Here is a 12,810-nt window from a genome sequence, read left to right as displayed (position 1 = left end):
ACAGAGTCAATAGGGACTTTTGTAAACAAGGAACATACATCAAAACTGACAAAGATATCGCTAGGCTTCTAAACTTTTGGGACAGATCTGTAGGGAATAAAAACTATATAAGAGATGGAACTCACTTGAATTTGTAAGGAGCAAAATTACTGGGAAAATTTCTTAATGAAAACCTCTTGAAACACCTCCGTGAACTGAACATTCAAGGGAAGAAGTCGGTAAGCTCCCAGGATTTGGTTAGTATTAGCACTGCAGGAAACAATGAAAATAAGGGAAACGAATAAAACCACCGTGGACAAAAGAGAAGATAGAAAATATTAGCACTGCAGGAAACAATGAAAATAAGGGAAACGAATAAAACCACAGTGGACAGAAGAGAAGATAGAAAAGTCCCTCAGAGTGGCACATTTTAATACACAATCTATTTGGGACAAAGTAGATCTCTTCAAAGCACTGATAGCAAGTGAAGAATCAGACATAATAGGTACCACAGAAACATGGATACAAGAGGCAACAAGAGACTTTGCAGAAGAGTACGAAATATCAGGTATAAATTGTTCAAAAAAGGTAGACCTAATAAAAAAGATGGAGGAGTTATATGTCGAGGACCATCTCAGTCCTATAGAATGTAAAATTACAACTAAGCAAGAAGTAACTGGCATCAACAGAAGAATTCTAAGGAAGAAGCTAACTCTAATACCAGTGTACAGACCTCCCCACCAACCACAAATATCCGACGAGGAGCTGTATACACTACTAAACAACAAACTGCATAATAATGGGAGACTGGGACACTATGACCTCCACATCAAACTTAGAAGGAAAGAGGCTTCTAGAATTTGTCAAAAATGAATTCCTCAACCAATGGGTACACAAACCTACCAAAGGAAGCAACATACTAGACATTGTCCTATCAGCAAAAGGTAACCTAGTGTCTGACCTTTCAGTAGGTGCAAATCTAGCCAAAAGCAACAATAAAATTATTACATTTCACATTAATATTCAGCACAAAAAAAGAGAAGATGATAATAAAAGAGATTAGACTACCATCGCGGAGACCTAAGAAAACTAAAGGAGTATGTTAAAGATCTAGAGTTCGACCAGAAAACAGGCACAAACAATTACTGGGAAGCCTTTGTAGAAGAATACACAGAAAAATGGTCCAGATGTATTCCATTAAACCAAATACTAACAGAGAAATTAAAAATAAAATACGAGAAAGAGACAGATTGCTCAAAGCAATGAATCTGCACCCTAAACCAGAAGCAAGCAAGCACAATCAACTCTGTAGAACAGTTTGTTTGTTTGTTTGTATGGTGTTTTTACATTTCATGGTAATGAGTTATTAAGCAATGGGACCAACGGCTTTACGTGACTTCCAAACCACGTCAAGAGTGATCGTCTATCACCAGAAATACACATCTCTGACCCTTCAATAGAATGGTTGGGAATTGAACTCGCAACCACCGAGGTGGCAAGTAAAGACCATACCAACCACGGCACTGAGGCGCTTCTGTAGAATGGTGGATAAATTAGTAAGAAATGCAAAGATAAATGAGGATAAGAGAGTTGCATTATAAGGAAAACCCAAAAGAATTCTTTGCTCATGTTCATAGTAGGAAGCCAATAAAAAATAGCACATACGTCCCCTTAAAGACAATGTGAACACAGACTTGGAAAAAGCAGAATTACTGAATAAGTTTTTTGCTAGAGCTATTAAATATGAAGGGGCAAAACCAACTGACAAAATAATATTCACAGAAGAAGACGTTAAAAAAAATGAGAAAACCTAAACAAGTTCAAATCTCCTGGCCTGGATGGGATTCATCCAAGAGAAATTAAAGAGTTAAAAGAGGGGATAGTTCCTCACCTATATAAACTCTACAGAAAAATGGCAGAACAACAAAAGGCACCAAAAGGATGGAAACTAGGTAATGTGCCCCCAGTTTACAAAAATGGTCCAAGAGAAGAGATGGGAAATTATAGACAAATCTGTCTATCATCGGTCCCTTGTAAGAAGTTTGAGTCCATAATTGCAGATAAAATTGTGGATCACATTGATAGAAACAACCTGCTGTCAAACAGTCAACATGGCTTCAGACAAAACAGATCCTGCCTATCAAACCACCTGGAGTTTTCGCTTAGCAGGCTTGGTATTTACGACAGTAGTAGAGCAATAGATATACTCTACTTAGATTTCCAAAAGGCCTTTGACAAAGTTAAAAAAAAAAACTAATGACAAAAGTTAGAGCTTTAGGAATTGTAGGAGAAACAGCAGACTGGATCAAAGACTGGCTAACTAATAGAAAACAGTCTCTCGTAATAAATGGTGAAGAATCAGAATGGACAGATGTGACAAGCGGAGTTCCTTAGGGTTCTGTCCATGGCATGCTCTTGTTTTTCATTTATAATATTAATGACATTAATGTAGGATTAATTAGCAGGATAGCCAAATTTGCAGACAACACCAAACTAGGTATACATGCAGCAGACCCAGATACAGAAGAAAGTCTAATAAATTATCTATAGAAAATAGGAGAGTGGTCAAAAAGATGGTAAATCCCTTTTAATGTGCATAAGTGTAAAGTGTTACAAACAGGAACAAACAGCCCTCATGCCAAATACATGCTGCTTGGGAATGACTATATAAATAGTGTAGAACAAGAAGAGGACCTTGGAGTCATTATTACCAAGGACTAAAATCCACAAAACAGTGCATAGAAGATGAAAAAAAGGCACAGAAACTAGCGGGATACATAAAGAGGCAGTTCAAATACGGAAACAGGGAAACAGTGCTGCAGCTCTACACATCAATAGTTAGACCTCAGATTGAATATGCAGTACAGTTTTGGTCACCAACACTAAGAAAGGACATAAATAGATTAGAAAGAGTACAAACAAGAGCCACAAAGTTAATTCCATCCATCAAGCAAATGGGCTACCAAAGAGGAATGGAGAGCCTGGACATATATGGGTTAGAAACACAACGACTGCGAGGACAACTAATAGAAACATTCAAAATACTAAAAGGTATAACAAAAGTAGACAGTAACCTATTTACGTTAAATGAAAACCAGACAAGAAATAATGGATGGAAACTAGAACTGAAGAGTTTCAGCACATCCCACTGTGGTAACTTCTTTACATACAAGATATGTGACACGTGGAATAAATTGCCACCAGAAGTTGTAAACAGCAAAGTGTGGAAAAGAAAACTAGATAAAATCAATAAGACACTGTGAATGAACAATAAAACCTGCTCCTAGAAATAAGTGAGCACACGTTGTCTCCTTGGATATATTATTAAGTCTTTGAGACTTCCTAATCCTTGTAACTCTCTCTCTCTCTCTCTCTCTCTTCTCTTCTCTTTCTCTCTCTCGTCTCTCTCCTCCTTCTCTTTTCGTCTTTTACTGAGATGAGAGAATTTTTATGGTACATGTATGCATATGTTTATTAATATTTTCAAATAATAACAATAATACAATAATAATAATAATAATAATAACAACTGTAATTACAAAATTCATATGTGATAGTATTTTAAAGAAATACAATAATCTTTCGCTTTCACTCTTTTATACAAGGATAAAACTCTCTCGCTCTCTCTTCTTGCAGGTTCTCTCTTTTCTAGCAGGTTTTAACTATTCATAGGAGGGGGGTCTGGTACACATCCCCCATGAATACAGGGGGTTCACTGTATATATGAATTTTTATCACATCACTGTGATTCATACACATGCATTAAGCTACACATGTCCTTTAACCCTTAAACGCCGAGCCGGTATTTCCGAAAGTGTCTCCCCATATGCCAGTGGCGTTCGCAAGTGAGTGCCGAAGCGGAATAAAGTTTTTTTTAAAAAATCACAGCACACTTAATTTTCAAGATTTAGAGTCCATTTTTGGCTCCTTTTTTTGTCATTGCCTGAAGTTTAGTATGCAACCATCAGAAATGAAAAAAAATCATTATATATATAAATATTGGAATATAAGAGCGCAAAAAAAATTTCATATATAATTGTATACAAATCGCGATGTGAGCAAAACGGTTAAAAGCTAATGAGTTAATTATTTTTTTGTTGCATTGTACACTAAAATGTGATGATTTTGGTTTATAACAAATTGTAAAACGATCAAAGCAACACAGAGAGAATATTATCACAATATGATGCATGAATTCATAATGCGCGATCAGAAAATGTTTTCAAAAATTCACCATAAATCAAAATATTGTGCTAGAGACTTCCCGTTTGTTGCAAAATGAAGGTAATTGATTGAATATTACTAGACTGTAAGTGTTGTAGCTTACAATTGCAGTTTTTGACCATTTCGGTCGAGTTAAAGTTGACCGAAGGTCAAATTGTTTCTATTTATCGTTATTTATATGAAAATATTTCAAAACTATAAAAGCTACAACCATGGGTTGTTTTTAGTTATATTTTACATGAAATTGCGCACATTTTCATATATGAAACTATGTAACAGCTAATATAAAATGGTGCAAAAATCACGACAATCGGACGAAAAAATTTATGATTTTTTCGGAAGTTACTGCATGGACGTAAGGAAAGTTTTTTTCATAAATTCACCATATATAAAAATATTGTGCTAGAGACTTCCCGTTTGTTGCAAAATAAAGGTAAATGATTGAATATTACTAGAATGTAACAGTTTTAGCTTACAATTGCATTTTTCAACCATTTCGGTCGAGTCAAAGTTGACCGAAGGTTGATAATTTGGCACATCGTTATTTATATGAAAATATTTCAAAAACGATAAAAGCTACAACCATGGGTTATTTTTTGTTGTATTCAACATGAAATTGCACACATTTTCATATATAAAACTTTATGTAACGGCTAATATAAAACGGTGCAAACATTACAACATCGGATGAAAAAATTTCTGATTTTTTCGGCAGTTACCGCGCGGACGTAGGAAAAAGTTTTTTTTCTAAAATTCACCATAAATTGAAATATTGTGCAAGAGACTTTCAATTTGTTGCAAAATGAAGGTAAATGATTGAGTATTACTAGAATGTAAGAGTTTTAGCTTACAATTGCGGTTTTTTACCATTTAGGTAGAGTCAAAGTTTACAGGTTGAAATTTTGGCACTTATCGTTATTTATATGAAAATATTTCAAAACTGATAAAAGCTACAACCATGGGTTGTTTTTTGTTGTATTCTTCATACAATTGCGCACATTTTCATATATAAAACTTTATGTAACGGCTAATATAAAACGGTGCAAACATTACGACAATCGGACGAAAAAATTTCTGATTTTTTCGGAAGTGTTACCGTGCGGACGTAAGGAATAAGTTTTTTTCATAAATTCACCATAAATTGAAATATTGTGCTAGAGATTTCCAATTTGTTGCAAAATGAAGGTAAATGATTGAATATTACGAGAATATAAAAGTTTTAGCTTACAATTGCATTTTTCGACCATAGTTGACCAAAGGTTGAAATTTTGGCACCTATCGTTATTAATATGAAAATATTTCAAAACTTATTAAAGCTACAACCATGGGTTGTTTTTTGTTGTATCCTACATGAAATTGTGCACATTTTCATATATAAAACTCTATGTAATGGCTAATATAAAATGGTGCAAAAATTATGTCAAAGTGACGAAATAATTTCTGAGATGTGTCGCTGATGCTTTTTATTGCGAGAAGAAAGAAATTCGCGCTTGCGCGCCTAGGTAATGATTGTAAACAAAACAACAGCTGGATCCGTGAACTCCCAGCATCCCTCAAGGTGCGTGATTGAAAAGTTTTCACCAAGTAGGCCTATAACTATTTTTCCACGAATTTTTAAAAAAAACTTTTTTGCGTCAACGTTTCATACGTCAATTCGGCACCCAACAGACAATTTTCGTCAACGTTTAATACGTCCAATCGGCGTTTAAGGGTTAATATCCAATTCGCTCTACCTCGGAATTAATATATTTTCATATATGTTTACCGAAGGGGAGTTTTTTTTTAGTTAATAATAATGTTATCTTCTTGTGTTGTACTTTATACCATTTTTATGGACATTTAATTTCTTTTATAGATTTTCATGTGAACAATGGCTATCATATTACATACCTGAATGATCAAAAGCTGTCACTACTTCTAAACAAAGGTATGAGGACTGAAGTTCAGTGTTATATATTGTAATAGACAAAATAAAAATTATATATATTAAAATGGTGTCATTAAAAAGGTTATATATAAAAAGGTATACTAGATCTACACTGAATATCTGCATGTAATTCTCCAGAAGCAGACTGAAATGAACTTTATTTTTTTCTTTCTTTTTTTTGCAGGAATCTACAATAAGGAGTTTTTTCTTCTTATATCAAGGCCAAAATTCTCTTTAAAATTTGAGAGCAGTACTCAAAAAGTAATTTATATTTCAGTTTGATGTCTCTTTCCCTCTCTAACAAGCAAAGTGTTGAAGAGTTGTTCTTTCTTCCTAGCAAACTGAAAGGAGGCAGGAGGCAAAATAGAAATTTTATACCTCCTCAGTTCCAAATGACATTCGTATTGAAAAAAAGGAAGAAGCATCAGTGGTTGAAATAAGCTTTTCGTGAAATACCATGTTAAGAAAAGTGTTCAATGATGAGTGACAAACAAAATACTAATCTATCTGTCTGACATCACATAATAATATTTTCAGCAGAATTTAAGTACAAGGCAGTAATCTTAGTATTTCAGTACATATGAACAAAGAATAACCAAATTAAGCAATTATAAACATGTAAGTACACTTATTTGAAAAACAAGAGAAATCACAAGGCTGTGGTTGCACTATAGATGAAATCACGAAGTTGTGGTTGCACTATAGATGAAAAGTAAAATATGAGATCTATCAACTTCAATCTAAAATTTTACCTTTCTTTCTCCCTGGTCTTTACTAACCTATACAGTACTGTCATGGACACTATTATAGACAATAAGAAATATCACCTAATTTTACGCTTCGATTCACTATACCCATTAGTGTCGGTAAAACAATATACAACATAAATAAGCATGCAAATTAGTACAACAATAGTAACTGCTACAAAGGAAAAGCAAAGGAAAATTATCTACATAGAAAAACATTATGTTAAAAGGTGCAGAATTATTCACCTTTAAATTAAAATATGCCTGAACTAAATCCACATCCTAATCACAAAAATGGTACACATTACTGTTTTGTAGATCAATTAAAAGACAATCTTAAACTACTATGTCATATGTGAATTTCTTGCACTGTCAGCCATAAAGAATAGTATAATTCTGACTAGCTATAATGAAAACTTTTTTTTTCCTCTTAAATTATGATAGAAACCTAAAACACTGTAAATAAATACTTCAAGAGTATATTCAATAACAACAAATAAAAAGAACAAAAGAGTACTATTATAATTACAATCTTAAATATATCTACCAACTACTTACATACATAGCTTTTATACAATTTTTTATACATACAACCTTGTATTAAATACAATCAAGAGTACACAACTTTATGACACTATACAATCAGATTTTTTACACAACTTTATGACACTATCATTAAATATATTAGCTATAAAATTTCATGCTTACCCCAACTAATTCTTTAAAAAGCTAGAATGCATTTTGAGAAGAGAGAGAAGAGAGAGGCGAGAGAGAGACAGAAGGAGAGGAGAGAGAGAAGCTTCGATGAAGGAGAGAGAGAGAGAGAGAGAAGTTATTTATATAGAAGAAGAAACTATAAAATCTGTTAAGTCTCATAATACATCAGTAAGTTATCAGATAAATATTAATGAATGCTTAAAAATTACCAGTTCCAATACATTCTATTATTACTAGACATGCAGTTTACAATACAATACCACATCTTTTTTTTCTTTGTAACACAGCATGGACACTATCACCTCCATGTGAAATCAACAAGCAACTTAATGATAGCTCTGGCCTGAGAAATACAGTTTCTTGCAAGTAATAAATAATGTATTTGTGACATGCAATGCATTATATATATAATATTACCTCAACCTCCAATCCCATATCCTTACATTTAAAAGATCAAAATCAAAATGGAGCCAATAAAACAGCTTGTGCATGCATTTACTTTAAATGAGATAGGCTCAACTCCCAGAGTATTTTACCAGAAAATAAAATGTTCTGATGTTCAGAAAATAGTTGGTAATGTCGATCAGTTCTATTAAGCTATTAAAAACACTTTCTTTGTAAAAAGGAATAACATGTCATATCTACAGCCAGATTTCCACTTCAACATTAATTCTCAACCTTTCAATATTTAACTTCTTTAGCACCTAAACTTGATTTATCAAGTTACAAATGCACTACATTAGCTGTAAAATGTGCAAACTTTGGAGCTATCATATATCTAGTGACAGTCTTATATTACAAATATCTGAAATATGAAAACTAGACACTAGAACTTAAAAATTGACTGATGCTCTGTTGTACTGAGACTTTTGCACTTTATTTCTTTCTCTCCAAATCTGTATTCATAAAAACAGCTTGCATTCAATATTTGTATAAAGAATGTTCCACTACATCTTATTTGTATTAAAGTCTTCAGTCTTGCCTTACACCACAGCATAAAGAATCCTCCATGGGTTTTACATAGACTGAGAATCTTATACATCTTTACCTCAAATGAAGGCAAATGTGTTAACTTCCTGCATCCCTGAAATCTACATATATAATTTGCTATTTACTTATACTGTAGAGTATTTGAATGTACTAAATTAATTCATTCTCACCTGAAGGACTTTACAAGCCCAAATACCTCAAAATGTTAAAATGCAATTAGTTCTATAGCTTCTAATTACTATAGGAAACAATACACTTCTAAAACATAGTCAGTAATTTCTTAAAATATTAATCACAACCCAGAAGTCGTTACTTAGTCATACTTCATTCTTACAACCTACAGTCACTAAGTTTTACAATATAAGCTGTTAAACATGTATATTATTCACTCCTGAACTAGAACAATTTCAAACCTCTTCAGTAAGACCACTATGTTCACTTATTTCTGGTTATATAATATTTTCACCTAAAAACCCATGGGATCACGGTCACAAAATTATTTATCCTGCAGTCATATCAAATACTGTACTACTACTAATACTTCTTACATACACAAATGTTATTAGAAAATGGGTTAAATACAACACAGTTTTGTACCAAGGTAGAAATACTGAGCTATGCTAAACTAAATGGAAATAAATTCACCTGGTTTCCCTTTACAATCCTGCAATATTTGTTACTTAATACGTTCATTTTTCCCATCGTAAACATTTGTTGGACAAATAAAAAAAATTATAATCACCTCGACACTGCTACACCCATCAACTTCAATTTTTTTTTAGTTACCCAGACCTTTTCTAAGCTAAATGGGAGGTCAGTAACTTTCCCAAGTACTAAACAAAATTGGAACACATTGGTGAAAAACTTAGTGAGCTACCTAATATAGGCAATGCCATATCACAGTGGATCTGATAATTATCGCAGTTGTAATAAGTAATTGCAAACAGGTCAGACTGTGTAAACCCTGAGTTTATCACAAAAAAAGCTATACATCTATTCAACCAATACTACAGCAATAAGAGTTCTAAACGATCACATACTTCAATTATTCTCTTTAAGGCAACTGCTGTTAATAAAAAAATTATATCTCCCATGGATAAATGGCAGCTTACAAATCTTCAAACAAGTCAACAGCTACAGTATGTAAGTAAATCAACAGCTATAAAACAAAGAAATTATCACAACAGTAAAAGGTGAAAACACAAGATTACTCATCTCTTAGTGTCAGGTCACCAATGTTACCATTAAGCTGTGCAGTTCCAGCCTGTTCAGGGTCAATGTCTCTGCAGGAGTATATATCACAGTAGACAGGACAGTGGTCACTAACATATCCACCCCAGCCCCAACCACGGGGAATAGCAAGGTGAGTCAATCCCTGTCTGATAACACCCCAGTTACCTGTTGGAGAAAGGAGGAAAAACTAAGCTAATTCCTTTTCTTTATGTAGTATCTATTTCTTTTAGATATTTTCTGGAGAACATACTCCAGTCTTTGAAAAGCCTTTAAACTTTTGATGTCAAAGGACAGACCAAAACGAAACTGCAGAAAAAGGAAACATGACTGATTTTGTGCAAATGAAGAGAAGTTTCAAGTGAATTTAAAAATCACTACACCATTAGCATGCTTTGCTCCTGAATTAATATGAACATTACATTACATTAGTGGCTAAAGGTCACTAATACTTTTTGAATACAGTATACAAAATAAACAAAACTATGAAAGTGTATGGATGGTTAAGTAAGAAAGAAACATAACAAAAAGGGTGACTAAGAAATAGTGGAAATCATGAGTTTATCATGAAATTATATTCAAAAGAGTAAAAGCCAAGAGACAATAATGCCACTTGGTGAGAACTGAAGTAAGGATCACATTTGCTACTGTTATGGAAATCAACATGGTAATGTGCAAAACAGAAATAAATCTCCAATTCACCTGAAGATTTAACCCCAGAAAAAATAATTAGCAAGCACAGTAAGCTTTCCTAAAATATAAAGCACCAGTGAAAAAGAAAACATAAAGAACAACACAGGTTACAGTTCTTGCCCACAAAATTACGCTTAAGCAATATTGAGGAACAATACATATTTCCATGAATACTATCACACTTAATGGGAACTATAAAAATCACTTAAAAATACAAAACTTAATACTGGGTAAGCACAAATAATGTGCATTGAACAGAATTGATCTGGAAGTAACAACGCTTGTGGACTTGTGGAAAATACTTAACAAGTAAACAAACCACTTGATAAAGAATGAGGTGAGGGCAAAACACTACAAACCTCCCATGTTATCACAAGAAAAAAAAAAACAAAGAACAACAAACATCAAGAATTCTTTCCTCATATTGGTCTAGGCTAGAAATAACTAACTGTTGGCATAGTGATGGAATATCAAAGGACTCAAGGCAAGAAGGCTTTATACCCAGCCACTGTGACTATCTGATGGATTACTATTTATCATTCTTTCACAGAAGTGACAGATGTACACAAGTCAGCCACCACTACTTGGCAGGTCTGAGAAAGAAAACATTCAACAAAGTACCATACCATTTTATCATGGAAAATGAGTGATATTAAAGGACCCATAAATGCTACCAAAAATAGATTATATTTTCCTACACATCAAAACTTTTAATTTTATTTTATAGTATCAAAACTGTTTTATCTTCAATGCAGCTATAAAAGGCCAAGCTTCTGAGAAGGGAATCATAACTAAACAGATCAGAACTGCTCAAGTCAGGTAACAGATCACCTCTCCTCTTTTATTCAAGATTTCCCTTTAACTTTATGACCCTAGGGAGATATGCCTAACAATGATGGGATGTGATGCAGGATAACCACTCAATCCTGACAATTAGTGGTAGGGTGTAAAAAATAACCATCTGGGAAGGACTGTGACATCTAGGTGAATCTTCAGCGACTATAGTGGGCGCAGTGTTTTATCTGTAATAATGAGTTCTCACAAAAGAATAAAGGATTTCCTCTTCAACAGGTCCTTCTCATTCTTCGCCAGGAATGATGGTGGTGAAGTCTCAGAGATACATGACACCAAAGAAGTCAAGTTTGTCATTTGGACTGTAAGGGTTTTAAATGGTGGGCCAATTCCGTAAGGCCCCAATATACAGAAAGTGCTACATTCTACCTTATAATTAGAGATTTGCTTTAAATTTTTACCACTTACTATAAAGCTAATACAGAAAAAATCCAGGTGGGGAAATAATGATACTTTTGACCTCTAAGTTCATAATCTTTGCAGTTGAAAAAATATTTTCAAACTTCTTGAAAATATGGCTAATAAAAAAAAAATTGTTTCACTAAAAAATAATTTTCCCTTCTTGTAATTATAGATATGCAGGCTGTCCCCAGTTACCGGTGGCCTCACTTATCGCGATCTGGTTTTATGGCACTTGTCTAGCAATGAAAATAACTGGATTTTCAGTGCCAGTAAGTTTGACTTCCGGTTATCAGTGTCAATCCCCGGTTATTGGCAAACCACAATTATATATTATAGTATATCAGTTTAGTCAGTTATACCATTTTTATTATTATTGTTATTTTCTGCATTAACGAAATATGGCGGATGTCCTATGTATGGGCAGCATATAGATTTCATAAGGTGTTTATTGATATATTTAAGTTGTGTTATGACGTCATAGAAGACAAGATGGCGGCGGCATCTAGTGAGTGTAATCAATAACAGAGGAGGAGGAGACACATGTGTGGGTTGTTTGGCTGGTAGGAGAGAGCTCTGTCAGATAGGAGTTTTTGGGTTGTAAGTCTTGTTGTGGTAGTGTTCAGAGGTTGAAGCTGGAGTAGACTGAGACAGGAGAAGTGAACAGGTGGGTAGATTGCACATTTGTGTTTAAAAGGAAAGATTAGGCAAGGAAAATATTCAAACTGGTAGCAGAGCGTGGTTGATCAAAGATGGTTGGATCAGACAGTGAACAAAGGGAATTTAGATGGAGAAACAAATGTCTGAGATTTAGCGAGGTACAAGAAGAGTGCAAAGGAAGGAGAGGTCAAGTCGAAGATTGGCTATTGTTGTTTGGAGAAGATGCAAAATACCCAGCGATATAGATAAGAATGAGCTTAAAAGGGAAAGCCCAAGAACTAGCGGATGGATTAGATAGAGATGAACTTAATGGTACAGACGGTCCAATGATAATCCTATCCAAGCTAGATGAAGCCTATCTAAAAGACATGCTAATGGAGAATTACAGTAGAA

At 33.8% G+C, this 12,810-nt stretch overlaps 1 protein-coding gene across 2 annotated transcripts in view; it reads right to left on the bottom strand.

Annotated features, from left to right (window-relative positions):
* Window positions 1-3,426: 3,426 nt before the first annotated feature.
* LOC135219778 (endonuclease/exonuclease/phosphatase family domain-containing protein 1-like) overlaps window positions 3,427-12,810 on the bottom strand; it is a gene marked incomplete at its 5' end in the record, with an annotated part of 134,150 nt that continues 124,766 nt past the window's right edge. Inside the window, 2 exon segments of one of the 2 annotated variants that reach the window (XM_064256829.1) lie at window positions 3,427-6,471; window positions 9,826-9,981. In XM_064256829.1, the coding sequence (XP_064112899.1) occupies window positions 6,464-6,471; window positions 9,826-9,981 (164 nt within the window). 2 annotated transcript variants of the gene reach the window in all.

Source organism: Macrobrachium nipponense, chromosome 1 (genome assembly GCF_015104395.2).
Source record: "Macrobrachium nipponense isolate FS-2020 chromosome 1, ASM1510439v2, whole genome shotgun sequence".
Lineage (NCBI taxonomy): Eukaryota > Metazoa > Arthropoda > Malacostraca > Decapoda > Palaemonidae > Macrobrachium > Macrobrachium nipponense.
The sequence above is the reverse complement of the archived record's forward strand: the minus strand, read 5'-3'. Positions and strand labels throughout refer to the sequence as shown.